The sequence below is a fragment of the Strix uralensis genome, chromosome 9 (assembly GCF_047716275.1).
Source record: "Strix uralensis isolate ZFMK-TIS-50842 chromosome 9, bStrUra1, whole genome shotgun sequence".
NCBI classification, from domain to species: domain Eukaryota; kingdom Metazoa; phylum Chordata; class Aves; order Strigiformes; family Strigidae; genus Strix; species Strix uralensis.
Genome location: NC_133980.1, coordinates 25,557,817 through 25,571,376, shown reverse-complemented (window position 1 = coordinate 25,571,376; position 13,560 = coordinate 25,557,817). Strand labels below are relative to the sequence as shown.

The following is a 13,560-nucleotide window of genomic DNA, read 5'->3' as shown; positions in this document are numbered from 1 at the left end:
TCCCCTCTGTAACTTGCTGCTTCTTAGATTGTCTTCTCTCTCTGAGATCATGTATAGAATCACAGAATGGTTGAGGCTGGCAGGGACCTCTGGAGATCATCCAGTCCAATTCACCTGCTCAACACAGGATCAACTAGAGCACGTTGCTCAGGCACGTGTGCAGTTGGGTTTTGAGTGTCACCAAGGCTGGAGAGTCCACAGCCTCTGAGCAACCTGTTCCAGTGTTTGATCACCATTACATTTTTTTTTTTTTTTAAAAAGAAGATTTTCTTATAATTAAATAATTTCCTGTGTTTCAATTTTTCTATTTCTGCCTGTTGACTCTTGTTCTTTCATTGGATACTATTGAGTGTTGTCTGGCTTGATCTTTACACCTTCCCATCAAGTATTTATACACATTGATAAGATCCCCCCTCAGCCTACTTGAGTTTTACAGCTCTGAAATGCTTTGTATAAAAAGTTGGTCGGAGAACATGAGTTGATTTTTCACCTGTGTTTGATATGGTAAGATAAGTTACTGCTGCTGGAGATGTAATTTTCCAAATAAAATTTGCTTTGTAGGTTGTGTTAAGTATGTTATACTCCTTTTACTTAAGTGTTGACTGATTTTGGAAATGTCTTGTACAGGCAATTTGGCCTGCCCAGATGGTCCCTTCTACCCTTTATTAGCAGTCACTTTTTTAATTTCTTGTATTGGACATTTCACTAATTTTTGTGCCATGTCTTCCTATTTGCAGCAGGAGGACTCTCTGTTTGCCACCATGCCACCCCTTTGTCCCATTGGGAGTCATTCCAAGGTGCAAAGCCCCAAATCAGTCACTGGAGGACTTGGAGCTTTTACAAAGGTATTCCTCTTGGCTTTTGTGCCGGGACAAGGAGCCCCATAGTGCCATTTCATGCTGACTTGTGCCACAAACCATGTAACTTCCAGTGCATGTAAAACTAAAACCTTGCTGCCAAGGGCTCTCTAGCACCTCTCAAAAATGTATCTTGTTTTCTTGTCTTTCACTGTCACTCTACTGTACCTATGATCTTTTTTATCTCTTCTTTCATCCTTTCTTGTTTTTCTTTGAATCCCTGTCATACTGAGGCTGGTATTTTAAAAACTGTGTTTAGTGGGATATAGTAAAAGTAAATTTCAGTAGATCTGTCAGGAGCTGCTTAAAAAATGATAGAGTGATTTTTGAATCTCAGAAGTTGCTACTTCTGAGTATGTTTCCCTAAATGTTACCATCTGGAATTTAAAGTTGTTTCTGGCAGTATTAGGTGATCCAAGTAAAAGGTGGAAGAATGCTTCTTACAAGTTACAGTACTTACAGCAATCTAACGCAAAAAAACCCCAGCCTTTCTTGGCTCACTGCTCTTAGGGATTAGGTTTAGGGCCTGTCCCAGAGAAACATAAAACATATACACAAGAGAATGTCAGCTATAATAATCTAGAGTATCTATAGTTGTAATACTGGTTGTCATTTTGCAGGATAGAAAAATATTGAGGTTTAGAATGTGTTCTGAGCAAGAGGGTGCTTAGAAATTTGAAACCTTAAAGTGTTGTGGCTCCATGCTGACTGAGGTGCAGGGCCTGAAGAAGTCAGGTCTGGCCAAGTCCGTTGTTAGTATGACTAGCAGTTGTAATATTACTAGCAATTTCTGTGGTTCTGTAATTCATGTGAGAACCTCTCAAATCTGGAATGCTTTGTAAATACACACGCACACACGCACCCCCTCCCCTCACACTTGTGTGTTGGGAGTAGCCCTTGTCTTGGAGCTGGGTTAGAGACCACCTGGTGGTAAGAACCATGTCTGAGTCTACTGACTGTTGCCTGCCCTTTCCTGCAGACAGGCTGTTCTAGAAATGATCCCCAGTGATTTAAGGTGTTTGCTTTTCTTGTTATTATTTCTTCCTATTTAAAAGGTGATAATAAAGCAGGAGCCAGGAGAACTGCCCCAGCAACCCCAGCTACCAGCAACAGGGACAACCACGCAGACCTCTGTGCAGCAGTACGTCACTGTAAAAGGGAGCCACATGTTAGCCTTGTCACCGCAGAAGCCTGTCGTGAGCACAGGCGAGGGGACGGTGCAGTCTAAGGTATGAGGCACTTGGGCATCTTTGGTGTGGTTTAAGCTGTCTGTCTTGTGGTTTTATTGCAACACTTCATGCTTCTCTCAGGGGTGTAGGACTGCTTCTGTCTCACACCCAGGCAGCAGCACCGTGGTTAGCTGCTTTCCCCGTGTGCTCAGTGGTTCATATCATGCTTACCTGTAGCCCTTGAGAAGGGAGCAGGGTGAGCAGCACTGTTGCATTTCATTGTGTCCAGGGAACATCTCCCACTTCTGTCTTAACCCATTGCCAGAAAGTTGGCTGCTATCATCAGCTCTTGCTGAAGGTGTTTCCAGGTGTTTCTGTAAGAGGAGCCAAATTCCTTGGACTGCAGGCCTGCAACAAAAAAGAACAGGACAAATGGGGAGTGGGGTGGAGGCTGAGCCAGCACTAGCGATAGGTGGAAGCAGTCCCACTTGAGTGGCAACTCAAGTGTTTTATTGTAGGAGTCTGTGCCAATGCAGTGCTGCTATGACAGGAGTGATGCAGCTTCTGAGAAGGCACGGTAACTGTGCAGTCACGAGATGACAGATGTGTCAGAAATTAACTCCATTCTTGCCTGTTTCCATTGTGGATAGAGTCAAATCATATGTCAAGTACAAGAGACTACCTATGGAGCTTTCACTTTTGCATAAGTAAATTTATATTTACATTTGCAACAGTTCATTATCCTTTTTACTGCTTTATTTGCCTGTTTGAGCAGGTATGCAAACTCGTGTTTCCCTGCAGTTATTGTCAACACATAAAATTGAAGCACTTTGTGGGTTCTGCACTGAGGCTGTAGTTTTCCCAGGGAGTCTGTTCCTATTAATGTGTTGAAACTAAATTTCTGGAGCTCTGTGCTTTGCCAGGGCAAGCTTTATCTTCAGCTGGAATAAAGCCATTGCTTATATATCAAAAAAAGATGGAAGTGCCCTGTAATTTGAAGATACCTAATCTTTTGTGGGTGCTGTGAAATCCTGGTTGTGTTTAAGAGTTTATCTTTTTATTTCAGGTTGGTCTCTTGCCAATTTAATTTTGTTTCTGAATGAATAGCTTTGATACATGACTAGACATGTATAAAGTGTCCTGAAATGTCTAGAGATGGAGGTAGCATACCAGCTAGAATTCACATGATTTCTCTTGCCAGCAGCACGTCATCCAATACTTATTTGTTGCAGGTTGTTGGTGTTCCAGTTGGTTCTGCTTTACAGTCGACAGTGAAACAAGCAGTGGCTATAAGTGGTGGCCAGATACTTGTGGCAAAATCTAGCTCTTCAGTAGCAAAGGCTGTTGGTCCGAAGCAGGTTGTGACTCAAGGTGTAGCCAAAGCCATCGTGAGTGGAGGTGGAGGGACAATTGTTGCTCAGCCTGTGCAGACTATAACAAAGGCACAAGTTTCTTCTACAGGTGCTCAGAAAAGTACATCTCAAGGCTCAGGTAGAGTAATTTTACATCTTGTTAATAGCTCATAATGGGTAGACTTTGAGGTACTATAATGATTTCTTCAACTGCAGAATAACTATGTGTGATTGAAAAACTTCAGAATTAATGGGTCTGTAGGGAAGTTCAGGCTGACTGAGATTAGTAATAAAGAAAATGATAACTCATTATCTGTAAGGGGAAAGAGGGAGCACAAGTACTTTAGAACATGCAGTGTTCTGTGAGTGGAGATCAGACAGATGTGCTGGAGACCTAGCAGACTTCCATGGAGCCAGGTCTCACATTTTTGCCCAGCATTGTGGTCCTGAGATGCTCAAAGGGCTCCACATAAATCCAACCAACAAGAGCCAAACTTCTTATTTCATCTTTGCATCTTCCCCAGTATGGGGAGTATGGGTGGGAGCACCCCGCCTGCTTCTGCACACAGCTGGCTTTAGTTGAGCATGTTAGTTCAGGCTCTGACAGTTTGAAAAGTGTTCCATGGCCTCTGCATCTGTAGATCTCACAGCTGTGCTGCTTTGACCTGCAACCATAAGTGGTACTGCACGCAGAGAGATTTATTTTTTTTCCAGACCTATCCAAAAAAGTGTCTGTGCATCGCTGGTGGAGTTAATCTGTGGTTAGGCCAGCTAAGTATGGATTATCAAAGGCTAGCTGCTTGTCACTCCTTGTACTTTCATCCTGTGCAGATTTCAATGCATACTACTTTCTGCAAGCAGTAGTTTTACTTTTTATTCTTTCTTTCTAGTGATGGCTACACTGCAGTTACCAGCCACCAACCTGGCAAACTTGGCAAACTTACCACCAGGCACCAAACTGTATCTCACCACCAACAGCAAGAACCCTTCTGGGAAAGGAAAACTGCTTCTGATACCCCAAGGAGCCATACTGCGAGCCACAAATAATGCCAGTTAGTCTTGCAGGGAAATGTAATGAGTTAAATAATGTAATCACTGCATAATTAATAAGTTTGGTAGTTTTTCTATAACGCATCCTGGTACTGTGGAAGTCAGTAGTGGGATTAGTGGGATGGGGTTTCTTTGTTCACAACAACACAGTATATGGTGCTTTTTTAAGACTGAGATCTCACAACTGTCTTCTGTTTTAGATGAAACTGCTCTTCATGCAGTGCTCTCAATGTCTTTCTGTGCTGAAAGCAGAAAGTGTAATTTTCCTCAGAATTCAGCAAAGGGTTGTCTTTAACTTTTCCTTGTGATGTGTAGGAAGGCACAACTGCATTTTCATGATGTAGAACTGAGATGGATTTGAATGTAGTTGTGAAAGCTATTAATAAGTAATGGAATGACACCCTGGAGAAACTAGAAACATAAGAAGCTAACTCTGAAAAGGACAAGATACTGTATCTGGAATGAGGGAAAGAAATAATTTTGAATGTTGATACAAGGTTTAGTCCCAAGCTGTTGAGACCAGCAGAAGCACTTTTTTTGTTAATGGGCTTGTGAATCAAACTTGCTGTGAAATACCTGGAGAATAACATTGCTAAAATAGCTCCCATGGGTGATACTTTTGTTTATAGCGTGTTGTGGCTGTAGGGAAAGAATACTGCCCATTTTGGACTGTGTAGATGAAGAGTTTTGTCATGAGCCTTCTCCAGAATGCTCCTTTTGAGGCTGGGGGTTGGGATGAGAGATGGATTGGGTGTAAACTTTTTGCTCCCAGTTCTGATGCTGGCACTGAGGAGGAGGTATCATTCAGTTTAATATATAAGGTAAATACCAGCAACATAGCAATAGAGTACATGTCACTGAAGAAATAGATACTCTGGCTGAAGGTATTTTTGGTCTGTAGAACTTGTGATGGGATCCCCATTTCTTGAGATTTAGAGAGATAGCTGGGGCAGTCCAACTTTGACAAGTAAGTAATCTCACAGGCGTTGAGGAAGAGCAAATACTTGTGTTTTTTATGACAGAGCCATACATATTTTTTTTACCCTTGTTTCTTAATGAGAGACTGCAAAAAAAGTCAGCGTTCAGACTGTTCCTTCTGAAGGCAGAGCAATATCAAAGTGTCACTGCAAATTACCACTGCTCAGTATCCATGATCTAATACTCTGTTAACAAAATTGCATTGGAAGAGCCAGTGAAAGTACAATTAGGAAGCCAGTGGGATTCACAGTGCTTCTAGGGCTTTTGCTGCAGATACATAATCTGCAAAAGACTGATGAAAAGACTATTCATCTGTTGGGCAGCATTTGCTTTTGATAGAAAATTCAAAAGCAGCCTTCAGTGAGCTTTGCTTGCCCACCAGACCTTATTTCCCCATAGCTCCTTTCATTCATGGTGTTTGCTGAGCTATAAGAGAACACAGCAGCACATCTGAACTGTGCTGTACTGGGTAGTAATGTTATTGAGATGCAAAACGTGGCAGCAAATGCCTTGCAAAGTGTTTTCAATTGTATATATGGGGATGCTTTAGCAGCCCACAGTGTCTGGTCACTGAAGGGTCAAGCCTTTTCTTCTGGTTACAGGTCTCCAATCTGGTTCTTCTACAAATAGTGGAGGAGGAGGAGGAACCCAAAGCACAAGCAGTAACTTGTCACAGCACCTCACCTATACATCCTACATCCTGAAGCAGACACCCCAGGTCAGTGGCATAAGCATCTCAGTTGAAGCAGATTGACACTTCAGGCTGCAGTGGTGTTAGGTGGATGTCCTGTGGTTCTGTAGTACATGAAATGTTCTTGGACTATGGGGTCTAGATCCTCTCTGACAACCCTTGCATCTCTTCTCTCTGACAAGCACCTGCTTTGCCACTTGCTGTTGCTATTGGCACATCTCTGCCCCTCACCTCCCCTTGCAGGGTTGTGCCCTCATGGCTCCTTGCAGGCTGAGAAAGCAGCGCTGAGTAAGGCCAGGCTGAGCAGGGGGTGGAGAAGGGACAGTGCCTGGTGGCAGGGCCACAAGGGTCACTGAAACAAGAGAGGTGATCTGAGGGAGATGATGGTGGAAGAGCTATCTTAAACAGTAGCATATGTTAGAGTTGAAGGAGAGCATAAGAGGTAGGAGAATAAAGGAGGGTTGTTGGAGGGAAACGGCAAGGCTGAGTAAGAAAGAAAAATGAGGAAACCCAAGATTGTGTGAAGGGACCCGTGTGTGACAGTGGGTGAATGAAGCCTCTGAAGGGTAGCAACTGAATACTGATGTGAAGCAGGAAGGGTGGCAAGGTCTCGGGTTGTAGGTTATTAGAGCACACGCCTCCAGTTGTCGCTGTGATTTCTGCATGCTGAGCTCTGAATATATAGCCTTTGTAGGGGGACTAAATGCATTTTGAAGTGAGAAGATGGCAGAATGTCTCAATTTCTCCTTTTTTTTTTTTTCCTTCCCCCCCAGCCCAGCAGAAGCTTCTCTGATCTTGCATGCTAAGCAGCATTTGTCACAAAGAGTAAAGTTGAAGAGCATAAAGTGTATTAAATTGTAGTGGATTCCTCTGACATGACAGGAGACTGGGTTTCTCACCCCTTCCCTTGCATCAGAATCTGTTCTGCACCGAGAAGGCTGTATCCAGCTCTTAGTGCAGAAGCATCCACTGTAATGAGCAGTGTCTTGCTTTAGAAGAGGAAGTGTTGTTGTTGCATTTTATCTACAAGCTTTTATCCTGTATTGACACTTGCAGATTTCTGTTGACTCTTAACTGTGTTTCAAAGTGCTGACCTCCCTAACTTATTTCTGGAACAGGGCACCTTCCTGGTCGGCCAGCCTTCTCCTCAGAGTTCTGGAAAGCAGCTGACTCCAGCTTCAGTTGTTCAGGGCAGTGTAGGAGTTGGAGCATCTTCCACACAAGGACAAGCACTAAAAGTGATAACTGGACAGAAAACAGCTCTATTTACACAGGTAAGATGCAAATGAGGTGTTTCTCTCTTACCAGTTAGCACTTTATCAGATAAAGTATAGGAACCACAGCCATACATTGTGAGAGCTTTTCATTTTGTAGTTGTTTGGTTTGGTTTTGTATAATTATGATGCTGACTGTACTGTGGTGAGGAAAGCACATAAAGGCCTACTTTCATATGTGGGTATTGGACCACAGTTTTCCAGCTTTATTTCTGTGCTCAGAGTGGGTCATGTGTAAGCTTGGGTTGCTAGTGTGTAAATGTCCTTTGGGATTTCTTAGTGAAATGAATTAGAGAAGTGAATACAGTCAGGTGCAGAAATGTGCTTTAAGTATTTGAACCTTAGAAATGGGTCACCTGCTAAAGGTCTTAAAATTTTGGGGGTTTGGTATCCTTCAAAGGTCCTTCTTCTAAAAACTACCAAGTGGTCCCTATGAAATTCAAAATCCCTGAGAGTACTTGTAATTGATCATCCAAAATTCAAGTTTGATAGACATATTTTTTCAAAGTCAGCAACTTGGTAAAGTTGATTTTTGAGGTGATAGTTTTGTTCCAGCTATTACTTGCCACAATTTGCCTTTTTCAAAAGTCTTGAAAATATTTTTCAGTAATATAAAAAGCATTTGTCTTGTTTGTTGTGTTTTGTTGGGGATTTTAAAGTCATTTTTAAAAAAATCCAAATACACCTTTTTCCTTACACTGAATTCTTTTTCAAAGGCTGCACCCAGTGGACAGACATCACTGGTGAAAATATCAGATGGGTCTATAAAATCAGTGCCTGCCTCATCCCAGCTCTCCAAACCTGGCACCACTGTGCTGAGAGTGTCCGGAGGTGTTATCACCACAGCTGCTGCTCCTGCTGTGGCCCTTCCCACAAACGGGGTGGCCCAGGTGAGAAACAACATTGTATTACAGAATTTTGGCAATGTTTGCACTCTAGCCAGTATAATCTCCAGGAAAGTCCTTCTACTGCTTTTCCCCCCTATTGGTTTTCTTCTCAGTCGGCGTTGCTGGTGGGCCTGCTCTAATTTGTGTACCAGCACAGTGCAGACAACTCCTTTTCTGCTGGGTTGTTTGGTGTTTGACATGAAGTAAATACCTGTGAAGAAACAAGGGGAGAAGAGAAACTGAAACTTGCACTTTCTTGCTTTTAACATTGTTGAAATTCAGGTAGGCAGGGAAGGCTTTATCTGAAACAGCTTTTACAATCACACAGATCAGATTTTTTGGGCTATGCAGCTTTTAAACACCAAATCTGCTGCTGGCACAAAAATTTGCAGAAGAACGTGAAATGCCTTAAGGTCTGTATCTGACAGGCCAGTGAAAGCCAGGAGTAACTAGACTGTAGGTCACTTCTCTGAGATCACAGACTCTCCACGGTGCTTAGTCCCCAGTCTGCTACCAGCTGGTTTCAGAGGCTAGCAGTGGCCAGAGTTCATGGTCCTTTGGTCCTGACTGTGTTCAAAGGATGTCACTCCTCTCCACCCTGGGGGAGTTGTGACAGCACAGCCTTGGAACAAGGTGCTTCAGCACACAGTGAGGTTGGAAGCAAAATAAATGTTTGCGTTCCTAGAGTGGATACAGCCATGTATCCCATTGATTCAGGATGTCCACCTGAAGTGGAGTTGGAGTTCACGGGGTGGGGAGGAGGCAGCAAAAAGGAGAGTGTATAATTCACTCCGAGGGTTCCCCTAGCCTCGCTGCTTTTGCCTGTGGGGAGGTAAAGATTAAACAAGTGGAGAGTTGACACCGTGCAGCCCTTGGAGGGCTGAATGCTGGCGTACACAGCATATATAGGTGAAGATGCTAAAATTTGTGTTAAGTGCTACTCGGTGTTTTTGCAGCTTTCAGCAAAGCTGCAGAGATAGAAATTTTCCATCCAGCCTCTTTATCTCAAACTTTTTTCCCATTTGTCTACTGATACCTCAGGACTTCTGAGCAGCAGGGAAATATGAAGCATTCCTGGGTCAAATTTCTCATCTGGAGGCTTACCTGCTTGCTGAAATTAAGGGACCTGGCTCCAGATACTATCAAAGCAGTTGTGGTAGCAGTTCCTGTGAGCATGGTTTCACTTTTTCTGCTTGAAACAGCCTCCATTCTTTATGTACTATCATTGTATATGGGCTTTTGGATATGTGCTTGAGAGCCTCTTGTTTGTTAAGGATGGATAGATAAACATTTGGTTTTGCTACTTCTAGATGTTACCTCGTTGTGCTTATTGTTGAATCATCCATGACATGAAAAAGAATTTGTTATCCCTCTCTGTCTCTTTCATGCAGCAAATAGATAATGCAGGTTCCAGCTCATCATCTTCTGGAACTCCTGCAGCAAGGACATCTGGACAGCAACACCAAATCTGTATAAGCCAGAGCCAATCTACTTCATCAGTGGTGAATAAGACTGCTACTTCCACTGTTGTAAGTGTTGCTTCTTTGATGACTACACCAACGCCTGTGGCTGGAAAAGCTGCCGTATCAGGTATTAACTTCCTTCGTGCCTTTGCTATAGAAAGTTAAAATCCAGGTGCGAGTTCTTTAGAGGTCTTCACTGTAAATGGAAGAATATAGTTACCTGCATTTGTGAATGTGTAAAAATAAAGTCATGCTTTCTAAAACGTATCTTACTAGCGTAACTTTTGGCTTAGCCAAAGAGATGTCGAAATCATTTGTCATCCTATCACATCAGTACATTGACTGTATCTGTTACAAATAATAGTTGAGTTGCCCGTTGGTATTGGAGAGAGATTTTAGTTTTTATGCCAGATTCACATTAGAAGATGCATTCTGCCTATTTGAGAGCACAGTGTATCACTGAATGCTGAAACTATCAAGGTACCAGCAATACTACAGACTTGATTAGTTTGTGAAAGTGAAACTCCACTGAAGTTGGAGAAGCTGCATGAGCAGAATTTGGCTCTGAGGCTTTGCATCTGCTCTGTTTGGCTTGGAAAGGACAGAGATGTTGATCAGGGGGGACTGAAGGCTTTGAAGTCAGAATCCATTAAGTACAGTGAGGTAGGCTGGATCTGGAATTTTTCAAGTTAATAAAGATGAGGTAATAAAGATGGACTGCCCTTATGTAGAGGGGAGTTTTCCTTATTTACCTTTACTGTCTTCCAGTATCTTTTGTATAATGGAGAGCAAATACAGTGGATTTAATTTGAATATTACAGGTTAAAATTGGAAATTTTCATTTTGACTAATTTACCTGCTGGCATGTTCTGTTCACTTGAAGTGTCTTCTTACTAAGTGGAAACAGTAAAAATACAGAAAGAAAAAATAAGTGACACTGAGCTCATCTGACAGTGTCTTTTTAAAGCAGCTCTTCCTTGTTTCCTGTGTACGGTCTTCTAAACGCATCCTTTTTCATTACTCTGTTTTTCCCAGAGCCTGAAAGTAAACAACATAGGCAGCTAAGACTGCCACAATTCTGCAATAAGCAGTTGAGTATTTTACTCTTTGCAAACAAAGCAGCAAGGGTTTTGTTTTGTTTTTAGAAAATATGCCATTGTAAATAGCTTTCAGATTAAAACTCCTGTTTAGGTATGAGAATGTTATCTAGATTTTGTTTTGGTTTTTTGTAACCTGAAGCACTGATTTCATCATGAAAAACTATTTCTTCAAGAATCCCAAAAGAAGCAGGGGTTATAAAACATGTTATTTCAATGTAAAAAACAAAACAACAACAAAACAAGTGTTAAAATTCTGAAGATTTGTATTTTTAAAGGAAACTTTTCAAAAAATCTCAAGTTTTCCCTTGTTTTGCAACAAACAATATCTCCTACTCATCAGGCTAATAGGTTGAGTTGAAAATGTCCCTTCTTACTCACCTTGCCATCTGGATCCCTTGCTGTCCTATCCTGACACATCTGTGCATCACACACAAATGAATTGGTAATACTGGGTTAGCCTTCTTGCCTGGAGGTGAAAGCCTAACTGACCAGTGCTATGCATCTTTCAAAACCATGAGACATCTTCACCAGACCTTGCATGTCTGGTATTTGGAAGGCAGCTGTGTTTCTTAAAAAATAATAATAAAATATGAGGAGAATGGAAACTTTCTCTCAAAACAAATCGTGAGTATAAAATTATCATCGTGAAACCAAGAAGTCTACTGTTGTCAATGTTCTAAAATAGAAGCCTTTTAAATTTCCACAGTCTGAAGAAGACTTGGCTATAGATGGAACACAATTATATTGAAAATAGCTGGTTTACTAGTAGAAAGGATGGATGTAGGCCCAAATCACAGTGTTAGTGCTGGCTCTGGTGGCTTGGGATGTCGTCACTGTGGAGGAGAGAGCTGGTGGACAGGTGATGAGTTCTACTTGCCCATGGCCCTGTGTCACAGCTTGGAGCCGTGCTGATTTCCACTGAAGTCATTGGGTGCTGCCGTTGATAATGCTGTTAATATCTGAATGCCCTGCTTGTTCTTTTAGCCTTGTCTAAAATCAGTGATTTAATTCAGTCCCTAATTTAATATGCTTCATAGCTTGATTAGCCATCCTTATGGATGTATTCAGGGCATGTCACAGAAAGACGCAGGACACTCAGTTCAGGTGTGTCCATCAGACTTGCTGCGCAGCCTTGGGCTTGTCACTTAGTTAAGATGTGGTTGATGTGCTCTGCTGACTGCAGTGGATGCTGCTGAGCGGAATTGCAGAGGTGTGTGTGGCACTTGGATACCTCAGTGAGAGTGGCTGTGTAAGTACAACAGAGCTGTAGTTCACTGGCTTACCAGACCCTTGAGCACAAGGTCTTGTTCTGACAAGAACTCTGCTGAGCCTGCTTCAATTGAAAGGTTTGTGTTACATCAACTTTTGCTTAAGATTACTTAGGTAATCAGGAAACTTGCTTTGCAAATATCAGTGCTGTGCAGCATGCAGTACTGCACACACTGTGGTGCACCACCCCAGTATTTTAGCAGTCAGATGTGTCAGTAAAAACTTGTCTGACACTTCACTGAACTGTGGCTTGTTAAGAGGGTGGCAGTGCTAGCTTACATGCCATCCTGGTGCAGGCAGAAAGGGAGAGAAGTAGCTGGAGATTAACTAAATGGTGTGTTTTATTTAACATTTTGTCTTCCGTTCTTCTTGCAGGGTTGCTAAAAATCCACTCAAATCAGTCTAGTCCACAGCAGGCTGTTCTGACAGTTCCCAGCCAGCTTAAACAGCTCGGTGTAAACACAGCTTCTGGAGGTGTTCAGACAATACTCATGCCTATGAACAAAGGTAAAGGGCAGAGGAGGATGACAGATGGTGTTTGAAAATCCCCTTTGACACAGGGTAGCTCTTGGTCACTGTTGGCATACGTGGTCCAAAGTTAGAGATAGAAGAAAATGTAGCAAGGAAATTCATCCCTAAACTTTGTGCTGCAAAAACACTGTGTTGCTTCTGAACGTGGTTATTTGTCAAAGTGTGAAATTTGATAATTTTTTTCTTCTTTGTTGTCCTTTTTTTGTTTTTCTTTTTCCTCTTCAGTGATACAGTCACTTTCTACCAGCAAAGTTTCAGCTGTTTCAGCTGTCACAGCAGCAAGTACGATTGTCCCTAGTCCCTCTCCAGCATCCATCACTAAAGGTAACAAGGAATTTCTCAATAAGATAAGTAGTGGAAATAAGCTGGTGCTGCTTTATGCAAATGGCCTGGCTATGAAAGTCGACTCTGTGACTGTGGGTTCTTTTATTTCCATTGTTAGTAGGGCTTAAATCAAATAAAAATGGTATCTGGGGACTAGGAAATTAACAGTGACTTCCCCATCAACAAATCCCAAAGCATAGGCAAGTAGAGAGAGAAATGAGGATGTTCTAGAAAACTACTGTGAGTACCTTAAACATGCATTGTTTCAATCCATATTTGCAGAAATGCATGGAGCAGCATGTATTTAATCACAGTTACTGCTGTTCTCAGAACAGTGACTGGTGAAATGTCCCGGAGAATGCTCTGCAGCAGCACTAGTTGTAGACAGCACGTGTGCATGCACACACACACAGGGGAAAGATGGACCTACAGTAATTCCCAGAATAATGCATAGGCCAGCTGAGATACTCAAGGTCCAGTTCTTGCAGAACTGTCACGCGTCTCTCCCATCCCAGATGAATGAGCAGACTGCCTGGCTGTTCTGGGTTGGGAACGTCTCCTTCCCTGCTCCTGTCTCACCAGAGTTCTGTCCTAGACGTCAGAAAGTTCACTGAT

At 42.4% G+C, this 13,560-nt stretch overlaps 1 protein-coding gene across 12 annotated transcripts in view; it reads left to right on the top strand.

Moving 5' to 3' along the window:
- YEATS2 (YEATS domain containing 2) overlaps positions 1 to 13,560 on the top strand; it is a 49,933-nt gene that overhangs the window by 24,227 nt on the left and 12,146 nt on the right. For 10 of the 12 annotated variants that reach the window (XR_012630024.1, XR_012630025.1, XR_012630026.1 and 7 more), the window contains 10 exons: positions 738 to 845; positions 1,913 to 2,086; positions 3,259 to 3,517; positions 4,269 to 4,430; positions 6,009 to 6,124; positions 7,216 to 7,371; positions 8,088 to 8,261; positions 9,650 to 9,848; positions 12,466 to 12,597; positions 12,847 to 12,945. Coding sequence is in view for 9 of the 12 variants with exons in the window: in XM_074877789.1 (XP_074733890.1) it covers positions 738 to 845; positions 1,913 to 2,086; positions 3,259 to 3,517; positions 4,269 to 4,430; positions 6,009 to 6,124; positions 7,216 to 7,371; positions 8,088 to 8,261; positions 9,650 to 9,848; positions 12,466 to 12,597; positions 12,847 to 12,945 (1,579 nt within the window). In the remaining 3 variants the exon portion in view is untranslated. The remainder of the gene's footprint in view (positions 1 to 737; positions 846 to 1,912; positions 2,087 to 3,258; positions 3,518 to 4,268; positions 4,431 to 6,008; positions 6,125 to 7,215; positions 7,372 to 8,087; positions 8,262 to 9,649; positions 9,849 to 12,465; positions 12,598 to 12,846; positions 12,946 to 13,560) is intronic. The other 2 variants (XM_074877785.1, XM_074877787.1) reach the window with 2 other exon arrangements.